The 12,521-nt window shown below is 35.8% G+C and overlaps 1 protein-coding gene across 2 annotated transcripts in view; it reads right to left on the bottom strand.

Annotated features, from left to right (window-relative positions):
• The window catches only part of PLCZ1 (phospholipase C zeta 1), a 35,993-nt gene that overhangs the window by 15,444 nt on the left and 8,028 nt on the right, over positions 1 to 12,521 (bottom strand). Inside the window, exons 2-5 of one of the 2 annotated variants that reach the window (XM_032473132.1) lie at positions 10,516 to 10,747; positions 6,689 to 6,890; positions 3,954 to 4,098; positions 1,605 to 1,754 (exon numbers count right to left, since the gene is read on the bottom strand). In XM_032473132.1, coding sequence (XP_032329023.1) covers positions 1,605 to 1,754; positions 3,954 to 4,098; positions 6,689 to 6,890; positions 10,516 to 10,747 — 729 coding nt within the window. The remainder of the gene's footprint in view (positions 1 to 1,604; positions 1,755 to 3,953; positions 4,099 to 6,688; positions 6,891 to 10,515; positions 10,748 to 12,521) is intronic. The other variant, XM_032473133.1, reaches the window with a different exon arrangement.

Genomic DNA, 12,521 nt, shown 5'->3' with positions numbered 1-12,521 from the left:
CTAGGCAAGTCTTTTGTACACTGAAGCTTCAGTACAGTATGAAAAAATAATGACTTTAATTCCTCATTTACTCATTGGATCGACTCTCCTTCCTTTCGTGTGGAAGCAAAAACTTTAATGAAAATTATACACCTGAATGCTTAAAAAAATAAGTTTATAAATAATAGGAAGAGGAATTCTATTCCTAGAAAGCTGTAATTATTATCATTTCCCGAATTAGACCATGACTCAGATTAAATCGTTGATGATGTGTTTACTGCACTTTGCACAAGTTCTTTGATGTTTCTTTTCTGGGTGGGGGAGGGATAAATTAGGAGTATAGATTAACATATACAAACTACTCTATATAAAACAGATAAGCAGCAAGGATCTACTGTATAGGACAGGAAACTATATAAAAACTGAATCGCTTTGCCGTACACCTGAAACTAACACAATATTATAAATCAACTCTACTTCAGCTAAAAACTTCTTTTCTGTCATAACTGAACACATGTAGCCTTAAGCACTCTTATGAGGCAAAGAGTCACCGCTTTTCCATCTGTTCCATTTACTTTTGTCCGTCTCAATTCTATCACGAGCCCTATGCTTCTTGTCACCAGGGTCACAACACTTTAATCTTTGAATTTTCCGCTCATCTAAATAAAATAAGGGGAAATATAAAGGGAACGTTGAAACATATCACAAAAATACTGCTCTGGCTACCAAAATGATGACATATCAAAACTGAACTGTTGACGCTAAATCTTGCTATCATTCAAAAAAGGAAAAAAGCGCCTTTGTCACCTGATCAAACTTGGAGTGAGGAGAAAGGAGCGGCAGAGGAAACCAGGAAGAGGTGGCCAGAGAGGAGTGCGGAAAGCCTAAAGAACACGGGGTTACAGAAGGAAGTGTTTCAGGGACACGAAGGGGACACCCACAGGGTTGGATGCTGTCAAGGTAACAAGTCAGAGGAAGGTTGAAATAGATGCGTTAGCATTTACCGATAGGAAAGTTTTTGAGGACCACAGCGAGATACTTGGTGCAGGTGGAAGAGGAAGCCTGATGAGGTAGACTGAGAGAGGGGATAGTAAAATAAAAAGATGGCTGGAGAGGAAAGTGAAATCCTGAGGGTAGAGTGGGGGTGCTTTTTTTTTTTTAAACCAAATAACTTGAGTACAGGCAACTGAAGATGGAAAGAGGCCTGTAGAGACAGGAACATTGAAAAGAGCAGATTAAAAAAGGGGGAACCCGCCACCCAGAAGCTGAGGTATTAAGCAGGGGCTCTATTTACAGCCTAGTTCTTTGCCTCTTTCTTTGGCCTGTAGAACATACTAAATTCCTGGGGCCTAATATTAACTGACTTGAAATTTTGAACTCATGGGATATGATGCGCAATTAAAATGTGTGTTTTTATATATATCTCTATGTATTCTCCTTATCAAAATAGATTTACCTAAATGCTCATGGGAATGTTTCCTAGGAAACACATTGCAAAATACACCTCTATAAATAATCAAAACTAAGCATTTTTCTTTGATCTCTAGCCCAGTTTCATGGGCCAGTAAAACAGTGGCACGCTTTTTCTTTTTTCCTCAACCTGAGCCTCTCAGACAAAATGTTACCTCTGGTGAAGGTAGTTCGTCTAGAAAATCATCAAGCGTATCCGAAAGCAAGGAATCCCCAAAAACAGACTGCAAACTGTCCGCCATCACTTCTTGCTGGGCAGGGGAGCAGTGATTTTCTAAAGAGAGCACCACTGGGTAGTCAGAGGTCTAAAAAATTAACCATTACTACAGTTATTCATTAGGACTCAATAACTTCAATGCAATTAGTAGAAGCACTTAATCAATTTTAAACCTTTACTTCTAACGTTCAGTACCTTTGCAAAATAATTAAGAACTCTTTAGAGTGACAATACTCTTACGTCTGACAACACAGGGAACATTAAATCTGTATAAAAAGGAGAAGTATTACTATTTGCACTAGAAGCATACGAAACAGTCAAAGCATCCAACAGCAGGTACTTGTTTAAATAAATTATGGCACACCCATGCAAAGGAATGATACAGGTCTGTTGCAAAGGAGGTAGTTAAATATACTACTGAGAAAGTCATCTATGATAGAGTCTTATGAAGAAAAACAAGCTGCCAAAGAGTAAGATTCTGTATTTTTATTTTTTAAAGTGCATATATTTTTTTAGGTATTTTTTAATGTGACGGAATAACTTTAGCACTGATAAGTTAGGGAAAATGTTCATTTTCTACATTTTCCGTTTTAGATTCCATAATCAAAACTCATTATTTTATAATTAGAAACAAAGATAAAGATATTTCCAGTTTTTAATACTAAAGAGCACCTATTAAGTAAAGGTGACCCTACAAAGATATCTTCTGCCCTTAGACACCACTGAAGCTTTGAAATTTGTCACAGAAGAGTGAACAGCATTCATTTGGGGAATCTCCTTATATAATTTCGTTTCCATATATAATTATCAGGGCACAGATTTATCAATTTAGAAACAAGAAAAGGAATTGCCACGTTTGCTGCATTATTATAGACCTTTGATATATATGTCATATGTTACATATTATGTCACATACAACATTATGCCTTATTAATGTATGAGTATATTAATTTCTTCTGGCTGCTGTAACAAATTACCACAAATTTGGCTGCCTGAAACAACAGACATTTATTCATTCACAATTCTGAAGGCCAAAATGTTAAAATCAGTTTCACTGGCTGAAGTTAACAACAATGACTTAGGCTGGAGCACATAAAAGTTACCATTTGCTGAGAAGAGAAAGACCACAGGAAAAGCAGGACTGGGAAGAAGAGGAACACAAGCTGGAGCTCAAGTCTAAACATGTTAAGTTAAACATACCTATTAAATATGCAAGTGGAAATAACCAAATCGGGAGGGGTCTATATCGGTGTAGCATTCAAGGGAGAAGTTTGGATAGAGATATAAATTTAGAAATAATCAGAAATTGGGTGTTTAAGAGGATCAATGCCATATATCAATGTTTTATATTAAGATAGAAATTTTTCATGTTTTATATTTCTATCTTGTGAATATTTATTATTTTATACTCTTTTTCTAATAAATAATGGAGCAATTGATTTCAATGTCTGATTTTTAAGCGATGTTTATGTTTATGGATAACTTATTGACTTATTTAGGAGAACTGTAGGTTTATCAAATTTTTAATTTTAATTTATTAGATATTCACTAAGTACTCAATAAGATTTTGTTAAATCTCTTCAAATACACTACACTTGAAGTACTTAAGAAAGGAATCAAATATACTAAGTTTACAAAAACAACTTAAAATGTCTGAAGGTGCTTAATTAGCCAAGCATGTAATGGGACCAAACATTACTCAAACTTGAGTGACTGTTAAAACCTGCTCAGTTTATAGAGGAGGACTAAGCTGAATTTAGAGGTTCTAGAAATAATTAGATCTTTGAATCTGTAACTGTAATAAATTTAGTAACAATTTTGAAATCCAAAGTCAACTTTTAAACATCCTTTGCTGTGTAAGTAGCTGGCATTATAGTCATAAAAAATGCCAAAATTGAGATAAGACATTTTTGACATTTGTTTCTTGAAAGAAAATTATTTGAATATTGGTAAAATATTTACTATTACATGGACCAGTATTTCTCAGACTTTGTTGGCCATAATGCATGGTAAGAAATATATTTTACATTGTGACACAGTATATGCACACTCATATAATATATATTACACAATTAAACAAGAAACAACATGCACCTTACTGCCTGATATTAACTTTGATAAATCTACTTTAATGATACACTACATGGGTTCCACTGCTTACTCATGGATCATAACTCCCAACTTGAAATGTCACTGATCTAAACGAAGGCCAAGCATTACAGAATATTGAAACAAACAAGTTATCTTATGTTTAAATAACTATAATTTAACGAAGATATGCACATACTATGAATGCATATTTTTGTATCGCTTGGATAACAGTTTTAAATAGAAGCTTGCTGGTGAATGTATAGCCATGGTACACAACAGGTTCATTTTGTGATCCATCCCAGCAGTCGATTTCCAGACAACGGCATCCTTTCACAAGGGCACTAGCAAAATTTAAACAAAATAGTCATTCATGGATTATGGATTAACCTTTAAGAATATACCACATGGATTTCACTGCCTACGAATAAGTTAAAACCCTCTGCTGTTTTGTGGAAGAAAATTTTTCATGGAGAACAAACTCAATAGTACTGATTCTTGCTATATCTCTAGATAGTTTTAATTTTATCCTTAGATCAAGCCAACTTTTACCAAATCGCTTATTTTAATTGCATTTTCTGAGGTTTGGTCCGCAGCAAAAATGACTTGAGCAGATCTCGTTGGGTCATGCCAACCCCTTTTACTCCAAAGCACCTGAAGAGAAAGTTGTCTCTCCCCCAGCAGTGGTGTTGAGGTCACCACATTTCACTATTTCACATTGAGTGATATGAATGAATAATAAAATCTGGGAATGAATAATGAAAATTTCTCTCTCAGTAAAGAAATTCTCCACTTAAACAAGTTTAAGGGGCTTTTCATGGGTTAAAGTATTCAATGCAGTTAATCTTAGTTATCCTCTTTTAAAGATGAGCAAAATTGACAAACAAAAAAGTTATTATCTGTCACCTAATTAACAAGTGAGGGAAAGGAGGAAAGATCAGAACCAGAAGCTTAAACATTAATAGGCAATCCTTCCACTATACTACCTCTCAGAAGTAGAGAAATTTCAAAAGACTTGCATTTTGAGTGTATCTTCCACAAGTGGGTAAAGAAACAGAGGAAGAAATACAATTAAACATTTAATTTTCACATAGGTGGACCATTTTCTTGGAAATCAAAAGTAATTTTGTTTCTCTAAATCAACCTGTTTAAAATGTATATTTTCTCTCTTTAAAAAAATTAAAATAATAAGGTTTGAATAGAAATTTCTAAAACGAAAGTAGAGCTATGAATTGGGCAATCCTTACCTGATTCTAAATGATCTATTCCTGAGTTTGTGGATTTACGTACTTACTTAGATTTTAAATTGGAGAAGCAATATTAATTTGTAACTTTGATGTAATCATGGGATTATACGGTATCTTTTCTATCTGTGGTTTTTCCTTAGTAATCCAATCACGTAGCTTTGAGTATCACCTATAAGCCGATGATTTCCAACTCTATTCTTCCAATCTGGATATTTCCTCTAAATCCCAGACACACATACCCAACCCAGCCCTTTGATAGCTAATTGATATCCCAAACTGAACACGGCAACCATGGAACTCTTGCTTTTGCCTCACACCATACAAAGTCCTCCTCTCTGAGGCTTCACCATCTCTGTCCACAATGTCATTGTACCCTGTGTTATCAGCCCAAAAATCTCAGTCCTCTCTCTCATACCTCTCTTCAAATCACCTGGTAAATCACCTTGTTGGCTCTGCTTCTTTAAAATATTTCAAATCTAACCACATATCTCAACTGCTGCCCCACAAATTCACCATCTAAATAATCATTACCACCTGGACGGCTACAATATCTTCCCAAAGCATCTTCTAGCTCTGCCCTTGTACCAGCAGTCTTTGCTCCGCAGTAAAAAGTTAACACAAAGTGTAATCTTATCCGAAGGAAAACCCCTCCAGTGGCTTCCCAGTGCAACTGGAATAAACCCACTTTCTTCCCCATGGTCTCTAAGACCCTCGTAAACTGAGCCCATCTACCTCTTCAAACTCTCCTCCCTTCATTCTCCACTTACTTGTTTCCACCCACGCTTGCCATCTTTCTCTCATTTGAACATGCCAAGCACTTATTATTTCTTCTGCTTAGCATGCCCTTCCCACCAGATCTGAAACTTCCTCCTTATCATCACTCAGACCACAACTGTTTGCCTCTTGAGAAGCGTTTCCTGACCCTTCAATTACAGTAACACCCTTCACCCCACAATTGCTTTCTATCATGTTACCCTTGTTCATCTTCTCCATATGAGTCGCCTGAAAATATCGATCTGTTTACCTGCTTATGATCTGCCTAGTCTCATGAACAAATGAGCAGCTTTAAAATCTTGCTCACCACTGTTTCCCTAGCTGACAGAAAAGACTGAAGCTGAAGACTAAACTGGCATTAACAGTATGATGCACTGTGGAATGCAAAATTAAAGATGCAGCGTCGACTGCCTTTAATCTATGCAAATCATCTGACATATAAATACATATATATATATAAAATTATCTGTAAGTGCCACATAATACAATTTACTCTACATGTTGGTTTTACTTATAGCACTGTGTCCTGATATCTGGGAATTAATTTTAACCATATTTCTTTAGAATCTAGGATGTTCTAATTAGCTAAGTAAGATTTTAAAAGGCTTTGTCACATCTTTTCCTATACAAAGTATCGGAATTATTCAGGAAACTTCAGCAGGACAATAACTGGGGAGAAGAGATCGGCAGACAGGATTAGAAGGGAAGTGTATGATAATAATACACTTAATAAATTATGTAACCACCCAAGGGTTGGTATCCAAGATATACACAAACTGAAATTCCTCTTCCCTGTGTGTATTTGTAACACGCGTAGCCTGTTTTACTGTGAATGACAACTTATTGAAGAAGACACCACCAGGAACTTACCAGTGTTTTAAAATGTAATGGATTTAAAAATCAAAATAAATACCTTACATATCCCCAGAGATCACTTGGTCCCACTAACTGGTCAGATATCAAGTACGTATTATGTGAGCTTGAAATAAAATAATCATTCAATGGATGAGTCATATCTTGATAAACACTTTGATACTCAGTATTAAATAGCAGACATTCAGATGAACCCATGAATCTTGTAAAACCTTCAAATGACATCTGGTGTGCTTGTTTAACTATAAAAAAATAAGTTAAAAGAATGCAGAAATATCATCAGTAGTGTAACAATGACATCCCACCTCAAAACTTAGTAGTAGAGCATATATTTCTAACATATTCATTTACAATTAATATTAATACTATTTCTAGTTTTTCTTTGGAAATAAATTTTTCTAATGTTCTTATATTTAGTTCTTTTATACCAACCTTTAAGTACATTATATATTCAATCATCTCTGATTTTTTTTAATGTTTTAAAAATCCATACAAAAAAAGGCACATATGTCATAGATCCATGAATTTCCACAGGCTAAATATGTAGGTAACTAGCACCAAAGTCAAAGAACAGAACATGACACCACCCCCCTCCACCCCCAGAAGGCTGCGTCCTGCTCATTTTCCAGTCTTCCTCGTCCCCACCCTCCCCCACCAACTGTATTCAACGGTCTGGCTTCTAGCAACATAGATTAGTTTTCTTTGTTTTTCATGTTGTATATAAATGAACTCATATAGTATGTATTTTGTTAGTGGTTTATTTTGCTCAACATTGTTCAACACCACAATTTGTTCACCAAGTTTATTCTTGACGAGCACTTAGATCATTTCCATTTGGGGTTGTTTCAGAAAGTTCTGCTATAAACCACCAGTAAGTGTCTTTCAGTGCAAACATGTACTTGTTTCTGTTGGTTGATTCCTACGCGTAGAATTGCTAAGTCATTTGCATATTATCATCTTTAGCAAACTATCTATGGACTTTCATACTCAGTATAATATATACGAAAATTACTTAAGCAGAACACTGGCTCTGGAATCAGACAGCTTGGGTCAAATCCTTTGTTATGTGGTGGGCATGTTGGCTAATCTCTTCCTGTCTGTGGAATGGTGCTAATCTTAACACCCATCCCTGCATATTAGCTCTATAATTAGCTCCATAAATGTTAGTTACTGTTGTTTTTGTTGTTGATAATGCAGTTTGCCTCAAATTAAAAGTCTGGTGTGAGTATTCCCTTTAGAATAGAGAGTGATCCTTGGCAAAGACTTTTATCTCTGGGAATTTATTCTACAGAAATAGAGACTCAGACAAAGATTGATGTGCAAGAAGGCTCACACTAGCATTATTTATAAAAGCAAAATAAATGGGAGGAAGAAGCAAATTAAATCTCAAAATATAATACAATACTAAGCAGCCATTAAAAATAATGTATCAAAAAATATATAGTGACATAAGTAAATGTTTATGACATCATAAAAATGAAAAAGCCAGCATTCAAAATGCTATTACAATTTTGGTTTAAAAAATGAAAGCTAGAAGAAAATATATATAATGTTTATAGGCATGCAAACTCTCTATTTCAGAGTTATGCAAATTTAGGACCAAGGGAGCGTATGGATCAAATGCATCATATATTGTAATAATTATGATTTGCATGAATATATTCTTTGTCCCAGAGCAAGCAGTGATTGGTTTATAGCCCTTTTGAACTATTGACTAATTAAGCAAATATCTTTGGTAATGGAATAGAAAACAAACTCATTTCGTGCCCTTAAAAACTACCAGACTGAGATAAGAGTTAATCTCATGGATTTTTATTTTTAAAATAAAATGAGGTTTTCCTAATTTAGTACATGTCATGTATCAATGTGGGATGAGACTGAGAATCTGGCAGCATTGGAGACTATAACATCATAATCCAAATTGGCCTTAATAAGTCTCTAAAGTAATCAATAACCATGTAAATTTAAAGCAAGGTCTTGGCTGTGTGTGAAACTATCTGAATGAAGCAAAGGGAGGCTCACAGGATGAAATGGATGAACAGTGTAATACTATGGTGCAAATGCAAACACATTTCCAAGACGTCACTGGCACCTCTCATTATCCCTTTGTATCTTTTAATTTACCACCTGCAGGTAGCAGGGCCAGAGTAATTTTTTTTTAATAGTCTTGGGAATCATGCCACTAGAAGTGCTTGTCTGCGCACTGGTTGTTTCCAGGTGGCACTGACATAAAGAGCTTGAACCAGAACATAATTCAATTCCTGCTTTCTTAGAGAAAGTCTTTGCTATGGAAAGAAAAGGAGTAGTCAGCTGGACTCATCACATGCACTTAAAGAGTTTGTTTTATGTTCTGTTGTAAGCTCTTTATCTTTTTGCAAACCTGCAGAAGTTTTAATAGTGATCAGATCAAACTCTTACTAGCACTACCTTCAGTCTCATCACTACAATGCTTAAAACCCTCCGAAGTCTTTACGTGGCACTGAATCGTGAACTGAAATCTTAATTATGACCTACAAGGCCAACATGATTTGATCCCTGCCCATCTCTCCAAACTCTTCTCACCCTCAGTCTCCAAGTTCCAGCCACACCGTCCTCCTCCTGTCCCTCAAATTCTCCAACTCAGGTCCAGCACTTCTCTTCCCTCAACCTCAGAGCCCTCTTGCACTTTGTCACATGACTAGTTCTTTCTCATCACTTAGGTCTCAGCGCAAACGTCTCATCCTCATCAAAGGCTCTCCTAAACTCCCAACCTGAGCTAGACCTCTTGGGCTGTCTACTCTCAATCACTTTCTCTATTTTAATTTTTTCACAGTAATAGCACTTCCCTGAAATTATCTATTTATATGTTCAATTATTTATTGTCCATTTCAGGCCAAACCCCAAAAGGAATATAAGACCTAGTTTTCCTTGCTCTCCACTGTTTCCCCAGCCCCTAGAATCATACTTGGTTTTCACAAATAAATATCTGAATAAAGAATGAATGTATGACTCAATGAAGGAACAAGTTCTGTTTTGTCAGAACCCATGTTGCCATCTGTTAAGCACTGGTGGTCATAAACCAATTTTCAAATGCAGGACTTGAACTTTCATACATCCCTTTTTAAATAAATATTTTGAGCCATTCTTTTAATTTCTGTAGGGTTAAACAGTATGCTGTAATAGTGTTCTTGTGCAACTATGTGAATATTTTATTATATTACTTTTTTTAAATTTAAAGACGAGCATAAGTGAAAAGAAATGGAAATGTTTTGCCCATTGAAAGAAGAGACAGAGATCAAAAACTATATGAAAATGATCATTTAGCTAAAACCAGATAACTGCATTCAAAAATGAAAGAAAAGCAAAATTCTTTAAATGTTTATGAAATGTAATAGACAATTATGTGTCTAAACAACAGGGAAATTAGTGATTTTGTAACATTTTATTTCTTTCCTAGAATTGTTTTCATTTAGCTACTTTCATATTCATATTATTTCAATAATAGAGCATATAAAACTGGAAAACTGCCTATACCGGGGTTTCTATTTTATTAATGACTATGAAGACACTTTCTTCCATTACAATTCATGTAACAGAATTCTCATCTTGCTTTCCCTGCCTAAGCTCACCTCTGAACACTTGAGAGATACACAGAAGCAGTGAAAAGAAAGGAACTGGACAATGAAGCAGAAAAGATGCCATGGTTACACAATGCAGGTTTCTAAAACACACATCTACAGTCTATGAAATACAAAATTAAACCTGCCAATATTTCATATTACCCAGAAGAAATCTGACCCAGTCAAAAATTTGAATTTGATAACTGTAATTCATTAAAAAAAAACTTGGCATATAAATATTTAATAAAACTTTGAAATGCAAGCATACCTTCCTCAATCGGCTCGTATTTTTGTATGATCTCATAAGCAAAACTTTGATTAATGTTGAGTGCATACTGCTCTTGTGTCAAAAATTCGACCAGATTCTTTTCAAAAAGAAATTTCCGGTTTTCAGAATACGTGTTGAAAATCTCAGTAATTTCTTCTCTGTGTGCAATAACTCGATAAATTGTTCTAAATTCTTCTATGGTGATTCTTCCTTGCTTCAGCCTGTCATTATCCTACTAAAGAAAATGACTGGTGGGCTCACATTGTGAATATAAAAGATACACAAAGTGAAAACGTTAGAGTATTTGTGTAATATATACATATCGACTTATACTAGAAAGAAGTTATATTAAATTCTTACTTCAGATAAAATATATAAAACTGCATGAAGAGATGCCAAAGTTGGCGAAGGGTTAGCAGATCATCACCACTTAAAAGTCAGTGGTCACAGTGGGAGTGAAAAACGATATGGGAGAAGATAAGGATTCTAGGTTATCTTTCAGCTGCACATTTCATTTCTCTATTTTACTCTACTTGACTACCTTCTTAAAACCATGCCAGACAGTACATAATCCTGTGTCACCAATATGCAGCCCGCACCATAAATGTCAGAATAAATCAGTCATTCAAGATCACTGTAAATACAGAAGCTGCAGTAGGTAGTTTTAATACCTTGAGGAAGTGGAATCTGCAGAATCACTGAAGGATTCAGGACAGAGACACACAAGGCAGGTTTCCACAAGGAAGTGGATTCACCTGGCTGTTCTGGAAAATTCAAGTTTGAACTTAATGAGATAAGAGACAAGAAAGTGGACCGGTCCAGTTATTAAAAGTAACAGAATCACTGTGAGGTTCTGAATAGGAAAATGACTAGCAACATAGCAGTTTGGTACAATTAGTTGGGTGTTACCAACTGGAAGACATGGAGACCTGCAGGTAGGGGAACAGAGAAGATGCCATCTAGCTGGGAGGTGCGGAGTAGAAACTAAAGGACAGGCGTCAGTAAAATTATGAAGCGAGAAGTCAGAAAGATTCAACACATTAACATTTTAGATGCACAAGGAAGAAAAGTCAAGAATGCCTGGAGTTGAGGAGAGTTAGAAACACCAGTAGAACTATAGTATCACTTACAAATAAAAAGTCGATGCATAGGAAGTGCATCTTAGAAGGACATTTCATTTCCAAAGAGGCTATTTATATTTTAATTTTCCTGTTACATTGGAAACAGCTTAAGCACAAAGATCATGTGCTGAAGAGCCACTGTATTGTGGAGAAAAGCTGACAATTTGTAGATGGACGGAGCTGACATTATATTCCTAGCTCCAGAGTGTGGGGGACTTTGCACATGTAAACTAAACTCTGAGCTTCATGCTCTTCATCTGCAGAACGGGACGGACAGCAATGCCTGTGTTACCAGGCTGCTCTGAGGACTGGATCCCACTGTATTGTCCTGTCTTCTCTATGTCTGCTTCCCTCACAGCATCCAGCCTGGTGTCTAATCTTTTGACAAATTTAACTATAGGAGCCTAGGAGTAAAGCAGAGGATTAAACAGATGGAAACGACCTCTTCACTTCGTAAGGAAAAGTTCACCAGAGGGTTTGATCTGATCCAAGAAGTGGTCTGAGCTGGGAATCAAGTAGGAAGAGACCAAGGTTAGTTCCAGGAGGAGCATGAATCTGTGCGCACGGAGCAGCTTGAAGGAGCAGGAACTGGAACGAAGCCCTAAGTGGGAACGAGATGGAGATAAGCTTGGGGGAGAGGCTGGGATCGGAGTTTGTCAACGAGAAGATGTGTCTCCAGAGCTCATGATACATTACATAGAATAGCACCTTAAAATTATATAATCTTAAAATAATTCACATTATCAATAATCTTAAAAGGCCATGAAGTTCAACTTACTGTTTTTAAATTCTGGATTTTGAGGTCCACATAAGTCAATGTTAAAGAATCAAATTTTTTTCTAATGTTAGCACCATCCTGCTCATAATTTATCACAAAGATCTTGA

The sequence above is a fragment of the Camelus ferus genome, chromosome 34 (genome assembly GCF_009834535.1).
Source record: "Camelus ferus isolate YT-003-E chromosome 34, BCGSAC_Cfer_1.0, whole genome shotgun sequence".
In the NCBI taxonomy this organism is placed as follows: Eukaryota; Metazoa; Chordata; class Mammalia; order Artiodactyla; family Camelidae; genus Camelus; species Camelus ferus.
The sequence above is the reverse complement of the archived record's forward strand: the minus strand, read 5'-3'. Positions and strand labels throughout refer to the sequence as shown.